This window comes from Pteropus medius, unplaced genomic scaffold (genome assembly GCF_902729225.1).
Source record: "Pteropus medius unplaced genomic scaffold, Ma_sr-lr_union100, whole genome shotgun sequence".
NCBI lineage: Eukaryota > Metazoa > Chordata > Mammalia > Chiroptera > Pteropodidae > Pteropus > Pteropus medius.
Window position 1 is genome coordinate 1,035,614 of NW_024356336.1, and position 15,719 is coordinate 1,051,332.

General features: G+C 38.8%; 1 protein-coding gene and 1 long non-coding RNA gene across 5 annotated transcripts in view; both read left to right on the top strand.

Moving 5' to 3' along the window:
• The window catches only part of CORO1C (coronin 1C), a 66,541-nt gene that overhangs the window by 20,663 nt on the left and 30,159 nt on the right, over positions 1-15,719 (top strand). For 3 of the 4 annotated variants that reach the window (XM_039861949.1, XM_039861946.1, XM_039861948.1), the window contains one exon: positions 1,272-1,471. In XM_039861949.1, coding sequence (XP_039717883.1) covers positions 1,277-1,471 — 195 coding nt within the window. In that variant the 5' untranslated portion in view covers positions 1,272-1,276. Of the gene's footprint in view, positions 1-132; positions 308-1,271; positions 1,472-15,719 lie in introns of those variants that run through there. The other variant, XM_039861947.1, reaches the window with a different exon arrangement.
• LOC120601975 (uncharacterized) lies at positions 8,780-14,378 on the top strand. Its single transcript, XR_005652608.1, has 2 exons — positions 8,780-9,629; positions 9,945-14,378. It is a non-coding gene; the product is annotated as an uncharacterized LOC120601975 (long non-coding RNA).

A 15,719-nucleotide genomic window follows, 5' to 3' on the forward strand; every position in this document is an offset into this window, starting at 1 on the left:
GGTGTTAGCCCTTCTCTGTCCATGGGGATCGGGAAGACTGGTTTTCAACTGAGTTGTCAATATTTGACCATGTACCATTTCCATTTATGTTTTCTCTTGGCCCCTTCTATTCTAGTCAATATGAACAGTGTCCAGCATTAGCAGGTAGAAAAATTACACTGAGTGCAGTCTAGGTAGGGGCCTGGTGATCCTAAAACAGGAAGCTTTCAGTACATGGATCTATAGGACAACTTAGTGGAATTGGAATCTGAAATAACCCATGAGGAAGCACAGGAATACCAGCTCAGTGTCACTTCCCATCCCCCAGGTAAATGATCAACTCTGACGTGAAAACCCATCCTGGTTTCATTTCCCCTCCCTGAGGTTTTCATTTCCTCTGTCCAGTTGCTACTGCCACGATCATTCCAGGCCTTTCCAAGACTGGTTTACTGTCACAGCAATTAGCCCTTGCTTTTAGCTTCTTCCTGTCTAATATGTCTAGTATGCTACTGTCAGACTTCTTGTCATCCTAAACATCACTTTTATCACATTGCTTTCCATTTAGATCCTTGCTGCTCTTTTCCTATACCTGGCTTTTACCCTATTGGCTGCCTTAGGCTCTTGGTAGTACTCAGCACCAGGAGTTTGATTCTTAGTTGCTCTGATAATTATGCCCGTGTTGGAAGGCTCTTGAAGTCAAGGGTGGTTGCTTATATGTCTTGAATTCTCTACTACACATCGTCTTGTGGAAATACCTGTGAGCAGGCATAGTTCTCAGACAGCAGAGTGCTGATGTCTGGGGAAAATGTTTAAAACTGAAAAATTACCTTAGTATACTGAGGAAAAAGCCACAGTATCAACTGTTTTTTGGGGTGGGGTGGAGGTGGGGCGTTTCTTGAGCTTCAAATCTACCGCAGAACTTTGGAGTCTTCTTATCTCCAAGAAGGAAGGATTGGAGTTAATTATCTTTCAGTTCTCACTCAATCCTGAAAGCTAATTTTCCTTCATTCTTTGCCTTGATCTTTCTCCTGAAATTAAAACTCATGAGCAGTTTCTGGATCTTGAATTAGGAATTTTTCATTTCTTTGTAATTTTTTCCCTGACGCATTTTTTCAGCTTTCTCTGGGTGTGTGCTGCTAAAGGAAATTTGGATTTGCCATTTGGCTACTTTTTTAGTAGAGCAGACAAAATGCCATACTATTCTGTTTTTTTCTACTTGGAGCTTTTCATTTGTAAAAGTCAAAGCTTTCAGTTAGGTGCATGATTTTAACATAATTTTTGCTCCTCTACAGACACGATGAGGCGAGTGGTACGGCAGAGCAAGTTTCGGCACGTATTTGGACAAGCGGTGAAAAATGACCAGTGTTATGATGATATTCGGGTTTCTCGAGTGACCTGGGATAGTTCCTTTTGCGCTGTCAATCCCAGATTTGTTGCCATAATCATAGAAGCAAGTGGGGGAGGAGCCTTTCTTGTGCTCCCTTTGCACAAGGTAAGTAATTTGACTTTCTGTTAAACACCCTCTGGTTATCTCTGTTTATTCCATAATAGATAGACAGTTCACTACTTGTGTGATTGCCGAGACCATTAGACTCTGTTGTAATTGAGGTTACATTCTGTACATGTTCCTAACCATAACAGTTTTTCTCTAATGGAGAATCATTAAACAGAATGGTGAACCGTTCTGGGTGTGCCCTCTGTGGATGAAAAAGATTATTATAATGATGCTGTGAGCATGGGAAGGCACAGGAATTTTATGACTTGCTTAATAATCATCCACTTTTCCAAAAAATTTTTCCAAAATGCAATTTTAAAGACACATTTTTAAATGAGGACTGAGAGTTTTGGTTTATTGAATGGTAAATGGGATGAGAGCTCAAGAAAATGTCCCCAAACAATACAGATTTAAAATCTAGGCAATAGTAAGTTTCGGCATAGCATCTAAACAGTGTTATTAAGCGGTAGAAATAAAGAATCTTTGCTGAAAATGGTTTCATGTGACCTTCCATTTCAGGGGGCTTCCTACTCCTCCCTTCTCCTGTCTTTCTCAGTCTGAGAACCTTCTTCAATATGGGGTGAAAGATAGGAGATTTGTGATTTTCTGACTATTCTTGAATATTGTAGATGAAAAGCTGTACTTGCTTCAACAGGAAATCCCAGCATCACAAATATTTGAAGGGAGGGGCTGCTGTGAAGAGAGAGAGAGAGAGAGTCTGGAAAGAGTCATTTTCCAGTTTTTAGGAGGAAAATAAGTTTGTTGAGTCCTGAGCTCTAATGATAAGGGCTTAGTGCCCGTGAGGACGCAGGTGTTGGGTCACATTATAGCTGTTTCCACTGTACTGAGAATATTGGGTCTCCACGAGTCTGAGCCATGCATATCAGGGGTACATCTCATCATCATGGACCATGTCATTCTGAAAGTGGTTACCATAAAGTGACTGCTGTCAAAGTATTGTTCCCCATTATATTTTTGGTGATTTTTCCTTGAGAAAACTTCAATTCTCTTGTACTTTTCTTTCTCTCAGATGCTCATGGCTAACTTATTTTACTTTAACGTCTGATTTTTACTTTGGTGACTGGATCGATGTGATATTCAATAGGGCCATCTCACTTCAGAAATAAGAGATGGATGCCTTTGGGGAACAAATTTGATATGTGTTTTCAAATGTACCTTCATATGGGCAAGGTTGTTGCTCATATTTATAGGAGAATCTTTTCATTAAATTGAAATTTAATTTTCTACTTGGATACTTTTATCTCTCTGGAGAAAATTGCTGTTTAATGGCAAATAATACATTACACTATTATAACTGTACTTAAACCTGATTTTAGACTGGGAGTTTAAATGTAATGCCTGTTGCATTTGATCTCCACAACTTTTTACTTAATTAGTTCACTAAGAACAAGGAGCAGTTGGAAACTTGACTTTTTAGTGGTCGGTTTTATGGCAGCCGGCTGAGAAGTCATTTGTTTGTCAACCAAGGAAAGGCACTGGAGCATTATGATCTGTTTCTGAGTTAAGAGTTTTCTGTCTTTATATAGACTGAGGGATAAATTTAAGACTTTTTTTTTTTTACTTCAAAGAAATGGAACAAACCAGTTAGGAAGCCTGAAATAAACTTTTAAATGGCTAATCTTCCCCTGAGTTCAGACAGTTGCACATCCCCAAAAAGCTTTGTGAGTCCATCTTTGCTTTTACAGACCATGGGAAATTTCGAGTATCATTTATGCCATTTAAGGGAGACCTGCATATAGTTGTTAAGCTAACTGGGTGTTAAGATTTGGTTTTCACTTGCATTAAGTGGCCTACACTTAATAAATAGATGTTAGTATTTTTTTCTTTAATCAACCATATAGGAATTAGGATAGAATAAATTGTTTTAAAAATAATCATGTTTAGATGCAGTGTTGATTTTTGGAGGAGCCTAAAGGGTCTTTCTGAGACTATAATTTGGCCTGTGTGGCTCTTTAAATATTAATTTGTTTTGGAGAAGGTGACATTGGTGTAAATTAAGCCCAGTGATAGCCGTCAGAAATGAGGTCAGTACTTGGGGTTATCAACTTTTATAATCTATGGGTTTACATATACGATGTTGGATTTTTATATATTAAAGTATATGTAGTTAGCCCTTAAGGTCAGTGTGGTGTAGAGGAAAAAACACAGGTCTAGGAATCCAGAAGCCTGGGGTTCAGTCCTGGCTTAGTCACTGACTTATAGTGGATCATGGATATGTCACTCTGTCCTTCTCTTCTTTTTCTCTATATGTGACATGAGGGGCTATATATAAAAGTGATTTTCTGCCTTGGAAATTTTAGATCATCTTAGAAGTGCCTCTCATGGCCTGTGATTCTCAATTATAAAGTGATTTCTAATACAGATGGTTTGGTACCAAAATTCATCAAAGAAACACTTCCATTATTTTTCCCTCCTTAGTGCCAATGCACAACTTTGGAAAGTAGATGCCTTTTTATTTGTGGCTGCTTTTCCGCCAAGGTCAAGGCTGAGCCCAGCAAAGAAGAGTGGTCTTGTGGCCCTGTAGACAGTTCTGTGCCTGGGGAGCTCTTAAAGTCTCGATCGTGGTGGCAGGGTCTAGCCCACAAGCCTGAAGTGTCAGGTGACACTCCCCTTTCTTTTCTTCCTAAGACCCTGTCCTTTGACTAGTTATTACCTAAACTGGACATCAGTAGCTGTTAGAAAATAGAACTATGTTCCACATTGTCAGGAAATGTACATTTCTGTCTGCTTTATGGGGCTGACTGCCCTCTTGTTATCTATCTACCTTATAATTTTGATATAATAATATTTGAATAAGGATCATAAGTTTTACATTTTTATAGATGTTAATACAATACAGAGTCACTGTTCTTTGAGTGTTTAAATGTAATCATTTGGTTTAATCGTCTATAAACAGAGTCTCTCTTGGGTGCCAACACCCTCCAGGAACACTTGCATCTAGTTTTAATTGTGATCAGTTTCTCAGTCTCCCCCAGATTGCTGGTACTGAGGTGTTTGTCTTCTCTTTAGAAATGCATCCTTGAAGAAGAAATATTGTGGGGAACCATTAATCCTAATATAAAGCTCTGTCCCGAACGTCAGTATTTTCAACTTTAAAATAGTTTTATAACAAGGTGCTACTTTTGTTTAAAAGTGAAGAAAAACCAAATTTCCACATATAATACGAAGTGATGCTTGAAATCAGTATTGCAGGAAATGATGCTCTAGGTGTATATTGGGCTTCAGTATGTGTTGATAGCAGTCTGGGATCACTCTAAACATGAACTTTAGGAGATGGGTATGGTTTTTAATAACTATCTCAGAGACTGCTGGTGATGTTTCTTCACCTTTTATTCTTTTTTTTTTTTTCTTTTTAGATTATAAACAGGCAGGTTGGTTTTGGTGATGCTTTGGGGGCTCTCTGTACATATTAATTTTAAATATGCATGTATTAATCTTAAGATGTATTGTGACACTTTCAGAAAGGCTCCCATTTAAAAACATGGCCTTCCATGAATTTCTCTTCAAAACTAGTTAGTGTTAGCAGTAAATAGGACTTATTATTGCAGCTCATGAGGCTTGTGGTTAGATTCTGGGAATATCACGGTCTCTGTTGTCTGGGACTTAAAAAAATGGAGAGAGTAGTAGGAACAGATACACAGCAAGAGGCAGACTTAGGGAATGAATATATGTTTAACTGTATGGTTTATAAGGTTTTTGTTAGGAGGGTTTTATTAGAGAAAGTGGGATTTTAAGAGGTCACTGCTAGAGGAATATGGAAAGTACTCAGCCCTGAGGTAGGATGATTTAGATTAGCACACATGATTCAGAATCTCTTTTGCAATGCTTCCATCGAGCTGTGGCATGCCATCTATCATGACTTTTCAAGGTGTGGCTTAGTACATTTTCTTATTCTTTGGTCTTTCAGAGGATGAATAATAGCAGTCTTGCTGAACAGAAGTTGGCTTTGTGGTTTCGGCTATAGAGATTTTTTTTTTACTTCACAACTGCCTAAGCTGCCTTGTCTCAGCCCCTGTGCACTCTACCACGTGGGCATGAACAAGCCTCTCCTGTGTGAATTAGCCACACTCGTGATGTGGGACTGAGACATTCCCATCCCTGTAATGAACCATGTGGCATATTTAAACACACCAATGTTTGTTGTTAGGCGCTATGCCTTCTAGATGTAAAAGAGAAAAATTAATTCATTACATACAATAGCTGCTTAGGGCATTAGGACTTATTCTCTCACAGAACTTGGGTTGACAAGGGCTGCTTGAGATAGTTTTTCTATCATATTTATTGAGGAAGAAATCTTGATTCATTTCAGTGAGTATTCTCAGTGTCTTGTGTAAGTGTTCAATACCCAACTCACATGTTACTTGTAATTTGCTGAGACAGTGGGAATCATTCTTTGGGTTCTCTTAGATGCTTGTCCCTGCCACGAGTACCATAGGCTACACTATTACATTGTATTATAATAATTTTTTTTATCACTTAACATGAGGAGATGGCGGTTAAAATTGTATACTCTTGATCTCCTGACATTCACTGGGATGGAGGATGCAAACTGAATGGCTGTTTGAATGGTAGCTGTTGATAATAGATTCTCCAAAATCTGGCTTTACTCTGTTGTGGTAGCAGCCTCCAAGATGGCCTCCAGTATTTCTTATCTCCTTGTGGTCTTGCTGTTGTGTGGTTCCCTCCCACATTAAGTAGAGCTGACTCTATAACCACTAGGATATGGTACAGTTGTTGGAGTGTGACTTTGAGGCTAGGTCATAAAAGCATATTGGCTTTTATCTCTTTTGGAGCCACCATGTTAGGAGGACGCACAAGCAGCTCAGTGGGGAGAGGTCCATAGGACCGCTTTCGATAGCCAGCGTCAACCACTAAACAAATGTGAGTGATCAGTCATCTTGAAAGTGGATCCTGCAGCCCTGCCTGCCGTCTGGACTCATGAGAATATGGAGCCAGAACCACTCAGATAAGCTGCTTTTGCACTCCCAACCCTCAGAAACTGTGTGAGATAATAAAAATGTATTGTTTTAAGTAGCTAAATTTTAGGGTTAAGCAGCAATTGATAACTAATACATGTATTTGTAGAATGTAGTGCTTGATTCATAATCTTAAGTCACACAATAGATAAATAAATGAGTACTTAACAGTGACCTAAAAGACCATCTGGTAGTTTTAAGCACTTTCTCCTGCTCCTTAAAAAAAATCTATGTAGATATATAAATACATTTAGAAGCTGAAGGAAACTGGACTTTAGGTGGTAAACACACAATAGAATATACAGATGTCAAATTATGATGTACACCTGAAAATTATATAATTGTATTAACCAATGTTACTCCAATAAACTTAATTAAAAAAAATACATTTAGAGACATAACATTCTTAAATAAATCTTAAATGAATAATTGAGGGATTCTGTATAGTAGCAAGAGAAAGTTATGTTGTATGGCAAGACTTGATGATACTTATGTTCCATGATACTGTCACATAATCTAAAAAAATATGTTGTAAGATCATAGTCGCTATTTTATGTGTTACTTCAAATTACATTATTGATTTTTGAAAGCAATCTAGAATGTTAACATTGATGGTGGGACTAATGGTAATTTTTATTTTCTTTATAATTACCTGTACTTTTTCCAAAATGTTTTAAACGAACTAATTACATGAAAAGATTATTTTTAAAAAGTATCATCAGTAATATCACAGTGCATATATAAAGAGCTAAATATTATTTAAGCATTAGTGAAATCAAAACTGTACTCTAAAAAACATCTCATTCATTCATTTATTTATTTATTCATTTATTCATTTATTCACATACCCATTTCTTAGACATTTGAGCACCTGCTTTGTGCCGTGACCTGTGTTGGGTTCTTGCTCTTACCAAGCTTTGATAACAGTTGACCTTGATCACTCCAATGGGGAGCTTTTTGTGTGCATAAAGTACTTTGACACAGCCATGAGAGATGAGTGCCAGCTGAGGCTCAGAAGGCAAGGAAGATGGCATGAAACAGAAGAGGAGCCCAGCCAGTTCACTAAACTGATGAGTTAGAAGAGGTGCACTGTTCCAAGAGGGCGAAGAATGGGGTGGGAGCTACATTCCTCCTTCAGATTCCTGGGTCTCTGGGAATTTAGATGGATTTTTCTGGTATTGGAAAAATGGGATATTTGATTAGAGGAGGGATTAAGGGGACCTGAGGGGTAGCTTTTTGATAAAAAAATCACATTTCTTGACTCCTTTTTTTTGTCTTATCTTCCATTGTAAATAGTGCAGAATTGGTGTTTTCTGTGACCATTCTATGCAGAAGAACTAGAATAAGCACTGTTTTACATTTTTGGATTATTGCTACAACTGGAACGACATAGTATGTTTCCTCTGTATCATCTTCAGGAATAAGCAGTGAGTTCATGTCATATTCTTAAAAACAAGACTCTAAAATGACATCCAAATTTGCTTGGGAGGTCCCTTACTTAAACAGTGTCTCAGTTTTTGCACATGGTAGGACTGCTGTCCATGCCTCTGTTCTACAGTTGCAGAAATTGAAACTCAGATTGAGTCTCCAGAACTGTGGATCTTTTATGGAGTAGATCCTAGGTTTCCGAGTCTTTATTTAATTTGTGCGTGTATATTTTTGATTAACATTTTCCCTGCACTGAGTGTGAAAAAAATTTTTTTTTTTTGTTATAGAAACTGCAATCTAATTGACACTTAATCCTTTGCATTCTTTTTTTTCTGGGATTAGAAGGCTTAATAACAAAAACACTGGCTTGTCAGCTCGGAGATTGTCTTAAGGTTTGGAAAGTACTTGGTGTGTACCATGCCTTGTTCGGCAGTTGCGATAATGATGAAATTGCAGCAGTTCACGTTTTTGAGAGCTTCCTTTAAGTGCCAGGCGCCGTGCTGATAAGGGCCCTCTTTCATGGACTTGTTCAAAAGGAATGGCAGTCTCCCGATGGTGCTTTTAACCAACACCTGCTGGATTTGCATTGGCTGCATTCCCCCCCTTACTGTACACTGCCGACAGGCAATTTCCATTCCCACAAATAGTGGTGCTCTATTTGGACAGGGTAGCAATGCCAGTAGCCCTTTGTACAGATGTGGACACTTGGCACATGATATGGCTTTGGTGTTACGGGCAGGCAATTTTATTCAGTACCAGTGTCCTGAGGTGTCCTAGAATGCCCATTCACTGCCTCTTGATATAGATGCTGTCTGATGCCCTGAGCACCTTAAATTGTCAACTGTATGGACCGTGAAGGGCTAGGAGGCAGGAGGTGTGTGTGTGTTTGGGGGGTGGCGGGGGGCAGTGAGTGGAAGATACACGGGGTGGGCGCCAGGTGCAGAACAATGACTTTCAAATTATGTCACGAGCTGCCAGCCACACGAGGGCCTCATTACCACATGAAGTGCCACAGAAGGGCCTTTTCATTTTCTCCCTGTGACTCTGTTTTCCATAGTCTTGCTGTGGAGGGAGGGGAGGAGGGACACCCTACTCAAGCCCAGTTAACAATGGAGCACAAAGTCCTGGCAGAAGGAACCTCACAATGTACCCTGGGGCTATTTTTGATTACAGTGAGTGGCTGTGACTCAGAGTGTGCCCTGGCAGATGACAGGCTTCCACCCTCCCCTCCTCTCCCTCCTCCCCTGGAGATGAGCAGGCAGCCTGTCTTTTGTGCATTTCCTTGGCTGGCTCCCCAACTGCTGCAGTTCACTGATATGTCCACAGCAGCCGGCCTGCAGGCTTGACAGGGCTCTGACAGTGGTTTTTACCATATATGGCCATCAGAGCTCTGGGGCTGTCAGCTGGCCAGGATAATTTCCTTCCTTTGCTTTGATTGGCTGCATGGGTGGCTCAGAGAATGGTGGGATCCGGGAGTGTGTGGTGAAGGGAAGCCACTGAGTCAAGTGCAAAGAACCTTTAACTCTTTCCTGATTTTCTGGAGCATGAGACTATGCTGAGGGCAGAAGCCCCGAGCATATAAAATATAAACATCATAGTCCAGGTCTGGGAAAGCGGCAAAGAAAAGGTTCCCGAATACAGACTACTCTGAAATAGACTCAAGTTCCTCAAGTTCTAACGGGCAAATTTTTGCAGTTTCTGTTTGTCCAGGAGCTACCTTATAACCATAGGTAGCAAATTTTCTGTTCCTACCAAATCGACTGTCTGTGCTAGTTAGAGTTGGGACCTGAGTTGAGTCCAGGGAAGGCTGAGCTGGGAGGGCAAATGATGGAGCACGTGTTGGGTCCCTCAGAGGAGAGGCGACTTGGATTTCTTTCTGGCTGAGCTTTAAGTCATGAGTAAATGATACAGGCTTCTGAATTGGGTCTCTACTCCAGCCCTGCTTGTTTATAACTGCTGCAAGATGTGAACTACCTCAGTCATGGAGCCCAACCATTTACCTGAAATAATTGTGATTTTTTCCTGTTTTTCATCCCCACTTCAAGGAGAGAGGGCTTTTGTTCTGAGGCATGTCGGTAAACCATGGGGATTGGAAGGGGTAGACCCGGAGCTCTTCATCATTCACAGAGGGTCCCAGGAAGAAAATCTCCAGTGCCGTTTGCTCAGAGTGCAGGGGGCAGGGTGAGGCAACCAGTTACTATCCTTTCACATTTGACATTGAATGCTTTGTTTTAATTTCCTGTATTTGCACTTATATCAATAGTTCTTTTGCTTTTCAGCTTTTGTTTCCAAGCAGTTTTATTTTGACTTGGTTCTGCCTCATCTTAGGTCCATGAGTTTTGTTTGTTCTCAGACGAGAGTATATGGAATTAACTTGTCTGCGGTGATGAGGTTTTCACTTCATAAATTTTTTCGTTAAGTCAGGAAGTTAGGAAATATAGCTTCTTGGTTGCTATTGCATATTTGGGTGTGGTTGAATATGATGTTAAACTCTTCCCCTTTTTTGCTTTTTGATAATAAAATATCCATAGTTTTAGAGGAACTTCCCTCAGGTTCTTAATGGGCTTTTAAAAGGGTCTCTTCACTACAGAAGCCATTTGTAAAGAGGACCCGTGATGGCAAATGATTTGCTTGGTATTTTCATTGTGTTCATAAAGGCTCTTATTTTTCACTCACAGTGAGGTGAGGTCTCTGCAGAACCACACTGCCACTCCCTGGCAGCTTTAGTACTTAGCTTACCTTACAGAACTGTGTAACCAGATCTGTATGTTTCATTCTAGGAGCACCTCCTCTTACCTTCAAGGTTGGTGTTTCTGGTTTCCTTAAAGTAAAACCTCAGAATGTTTTATTCCTGGGTCATGAGCTGTCACTTTTGGTGACCAGCCTGTCAACAAGTCATATATTTGGTGCATTAATCTTTCTAGTCTGCTGCAGAAAGTCCCTGTCTCATTATCAGGGCCATTCTTCCTCCTCCTCTGTCCCAGGACTACAATCACTGTAGCTTCTCCCTGTGGGGCAACAGAGCCTTAAGAGATTTCAACAGAACACGTATCCACATAAATAATACTGTTAGAAGTAAAAGGAAGTTGGAAAAAAAGGAAAACCCACTTCAATAGACATCCTTTTTTGGCTCCTTTGAACTCTGTACAGTGTGAATGGAGCCCTTATGCCTGGGCTGGAAACTTTTCCTTTGCTTCCGAGCACATGTTTGACTTAACCATTCTCCTTGTTGAGAGTTTAAGACTTCTCACTGTGTTACACCAAGGCCAGTAATGAGTTATTATCAATACCTTTGAAAGATCTTTTAATTTAGAGACAGTATGATAAAGTTTTTGAAATTTGGACACATAAAGTGATTTTGATTAGCATTTTTTCCTAAAATGAAAACCTTTATGAATATAAAGTAGAATGAACATTTTGGGAAATCTTTATACTTTGCTTGTTTCTTGAGTCAGGATGGGATGTGCACTGTTTAGGCCTTTAACATCAGAGGGTGGTGTAACCAGTCTGAGTAATAAGCCCAGATTATAATAATGGATTATAAAATGGCTAGATGATAAGATGATTGTAGATTAGAAGTTGGAAAAGTACTGGGAAGCTGCCTGTGCTGGACTAGATAAGGGACACAGTGAAGAAAGCAGTCAGAACCCAGCGAGGGAAAGGCTTGGAAATATATGATGGAACTCCAGAATGTAAAGTAGAAAGAAATGGTTTGTGGAATATCTTGAGCATCTTAAATGGGAATATTCGATTTGACTGATTAACGTGTGTCACTTTTTATTACCATGCTAGTTTATTAGCTTTATGGAAACATGTTAGTTATAAGAAAGAGTAAGCCTGCTGGGTAGTGTTATGTGGCTTTTACAACATGTAACAAGGAACCAGTAATTATTACAGTGATCCTCCTTCGCACCAGTTTGGTTAGCATCAACCTCATACTGAGCAAGCTACCGTGTAGATTGAAAACAATTATCATGTGAGGGGTCACTCTTACATTAAGAAGTAATCATTCTGAATGATCTTTTATATAATGCATAGTTCGTATTAGAAGCATCCCAGTGTTGAATTTTGAGAGTTTGGTGCGTAAAAATGCCTGCGGATACATTAGCTGCTCTAAAAGGAGATTTGTGAGATTTCTGTACCTGTTTGTTAGTGTATATTTAGAATGTTTTGATTGCATATAGGATGAGTGTACCTCTTAAGTATGGATTCTTTTTTGGAATGAGGTGTGAGAATTAAGACACACTGTTACATGTAAATGGAAGCAATGTTGGTTTTCCATTGAAATCGATGGCAAATAATTCTTACAACTAGATATGTCATTTCATGACCATTAACATTGAATTTTGTATGTAAGAGGAATGATTTTGCAGTTATTTAAAATTATGAGCGTTACTTCTTAGAGCAGTTAAAGTTATGTATTTACCGATGCTGAAATTTTGATTTTCACCCCACCCTCCACCCCAATGCCTATTGGAAATGTGTTGCCTAACTCTATGGGTTTAGTTGAAATAGCAGTCTCCAGGAGCTCTGCTGAGTCTTTTCACTACTTTGAAATGTTTGAGGACTTTCCCCCAACCCAAAGCAAATGATAGTGCTGGTGTCTAGGAGATTTTCTGCCACCGTGAGGGTTGCTGGCTAGAACATGTCAAAGCCATCAGTGTCAGATCTGGCCAGCCACATGGAAATTGTGCTGTCACACCTCACTGTTGTGCCAACTGTACACACACTTTGGAGGCTGAATTTTCCCTGGGGCTCATGTTGCTTGGCTCCCAGTGGGGCACTGGATGTTTTAGATAAAGTCTGTAAGCTAGCGCCCTGACCTATTTCACCACTGTCCCACAAATTTTGAACTGGGTTCTGGGCCAGAGCCTTTGAAGACCTTGGTGTCTGTCATTTTCACCACCTGAGTTGACTTGCTGGTAATTCCCACCACTTGGAGTTTTAGCTAGAGAGGTACAAAGCTCTCCTATAGCATGTGATTGGGTCTAGTAAGTAACGAATAAATAAAATTTAAAGAGTGGAGAATCTAAATGGCTGACTGATTATTCTGAGCTCAACTTTCAGTTCCATGCTAGAAGAGTTATAATATTCTAGATGATGCAAAGGTGGTGCAGCCCTAATGAAACAGTAGACTGATTTCTTAGTAAATGAAATTATTCTCTATATAAGCCTTGGAAAATTGATGGGTAGTTTTTAAAATAAATCACCATTTAGTCAAAAAAAGATACTTAAAAGCTGGCATTAAATTCTTGTACATCTTCCTTCCAGCCTCAGCATTCATTTACATTTGCCGTTGAGAGGTGCAGGTAAGTAAGCTGCGTTGTCAACATGACTTCAGTGATTGTCTTTCTGAATGGTCCCTCAGTCTAGCGAATTAGACATGGATTCCTTGATTTATTCACTGGATGTGTCATGGGTATGAATGAGAAATGCATTCTCATTAGATCCTAGTACAAAATGCCTTTCAGAAATGATGTGTCCTCAACTTTACCATATAAGGCTATTATTTTATAGTTTCCTTCAGTTTCCATGTACTTGAGCTCTCAGTAGTTTATAATTGCCCAGCTCTGCCCTTTTAATAATAATATATACACTCATTTGGTGAACTATGAGGTGCTTTTCTTTTGATTCAATTATGTTATGGATAAGAAAGAGATGGGGAGGTATAAGCCCGTGAAAGCAAGATAGCTGATACTTGACTGTGCGTTATGAACATCTTGTATGTAAAATGATCAATGTACATTTAAAATGCAAATTTTCTTAAACTTTCTTCTCCTTTTTGTTCCTTTATCACTATCAGACATTTAGTCAATTCCCTTTTTGTTGTGCTGAGATATGATGCTGCTTTCTCTGTTTTATTTGTTGTTAGGGTTATCACAACCAGAGAAAGCAGCTGTTTGCAGTATATCATTTTTTATTAACTCTGTTTCTGATGACCAGCTGCCAATAAGTTCAGCATTACTTTTGTGCCTTTTCTCCAACCCCATGGCAGAGTAGAAATTTTCTTCCCTATAGAAATCTTATATGGATGGTTAGTGATATTTTAGATATGCTTCTTTCCTTTCTCTTGTACCTCAGTTTCTTTATTTAGAAAACAAGGATAATAAAGTTCTTATATCATAAGGGTACTTGTGAGAATGAGGATATAAAGGTTTTCAAACAGTTTAGAGTGCTAAGATAAGCACTCTAAAAGTGTTAGTTGCTGTTATTATTTTTGATAGAGTGGAAGGAAATACATGGCAGTTGCCCTTTAAGTGACATTCAAATTCCTATGAAAACATTGGACTCTTTAGTGCTTTTATGCTATAGACTTGTCAGGGCTGAGTTGGAAATGGCAGAAATATTTTATTACTATTCTCAAATATTTTACTTGACTGAAGAATACTGGTGAATAGCTATTAACTTTTAGCCAGGGTTGCTTAATTTTAACCTTAAAAAAAAAAAAAAGTCATTTAGTAAGCTTCTCCATGTCTAATTAAGAACATCTAGTATTAGTACTTTCAGATTCCCCTCAAAATTGCCTTATGTCTGAGCAAAAGCTCTTCTTAGCCCAGACTGAAAAAATAATAATTTGGTATCCTTGGAAGTTCAGAGTTCAGTGACTGTACTTCGCCATCAAAGATGCCAGATGTAGTTTGCTGAGGAGAGCGTAAGAATGCAAAGACCCTGGGATAAAATAAAACAATGCAGATAGAAAATTTTTTTTCCTTGAGAGTAAAGATTTTTTTTAATGTAAAGTTAGTAACAGTACATTGGCATGTTTTTCAACTTTATATTAATCATTTTTTTAAATAGGAAACAAATCAAAAAATAAAATAGGACACTCGTGTACTCACCCACAAGATTAAACAGATGTTAATATTTTGCCATGTTTGTTTCCTATCTCTGTTTTTTGAATAACAGTAAAGCATAACAGATTGTAGCTAAAATACCATTCCCCTTCTTTTCTGCTCCTCCATCCCCAGAGGTAATCATTTCCTCAAAGTTGGATCATATTTTTGCACTTTTAATTTATATGTATCTATAACATAGACTGTTATTTTGTGTTAAGCCTTTATGTGATATTTATTCCCATACCAAAGGACAGTTCAATTGCTTCTGCTTTTTTCACTATTCCCAGCAGTGCTGCCGTTAATACCCTTCTTGTGTAAAATATGGGGCTTTTCTCTCACAGACCACCTAGAAGTGGGACTCTTGAGGGGTGGGCATCTTCACCTTCAGCTGTTTGGAGATTGCTCTCAATTTGTAGCAGGATAATCTCTCCTATGAAAAGTTTTTATGAGTTCCTCTTTCTTGACATCCTTGTCAGCACTTCTATTTAGACTTCTAAATTGTTGCCAATTTCAATAGGCGTAAAATGTTGCCTTATTGTTTTGATTTGCAGTTCCCTGAGTAGAGTGAGATTAAGTATCTTTTCATCCATTGGTTTTTCAGGTTTCCTTCCCTGTAAATTCCCTGCCGATATCATTTGCCCATCATTCTGCTACGTCCTTTGTTGACTTTGTCAGATCTATATGTTGCATATATATCTTCTCTCAGGCTGCAGCTTTGTCTTTTCACTTTGCTTATGTTTTTTGAGAACAACTCATCCTGAATTTGTTTTACTTTTTTTTTCTTATGAAGGGAATTTGCATCAATATTTATGAGTCTTATCGGCTTAAGTTTCTCTTACTCTATCTTTTATATCAAAGTGGTACATTCCTTACATAAGGAGTTTAGTGGTGCTCTTCCTTTTTCTATTCTCTTGGAACATTTGAGATCATCTCTTCTTTGAATGTTTGGTAAAGTTCACCCGTAAAACCATCTAGGTCTAGTGA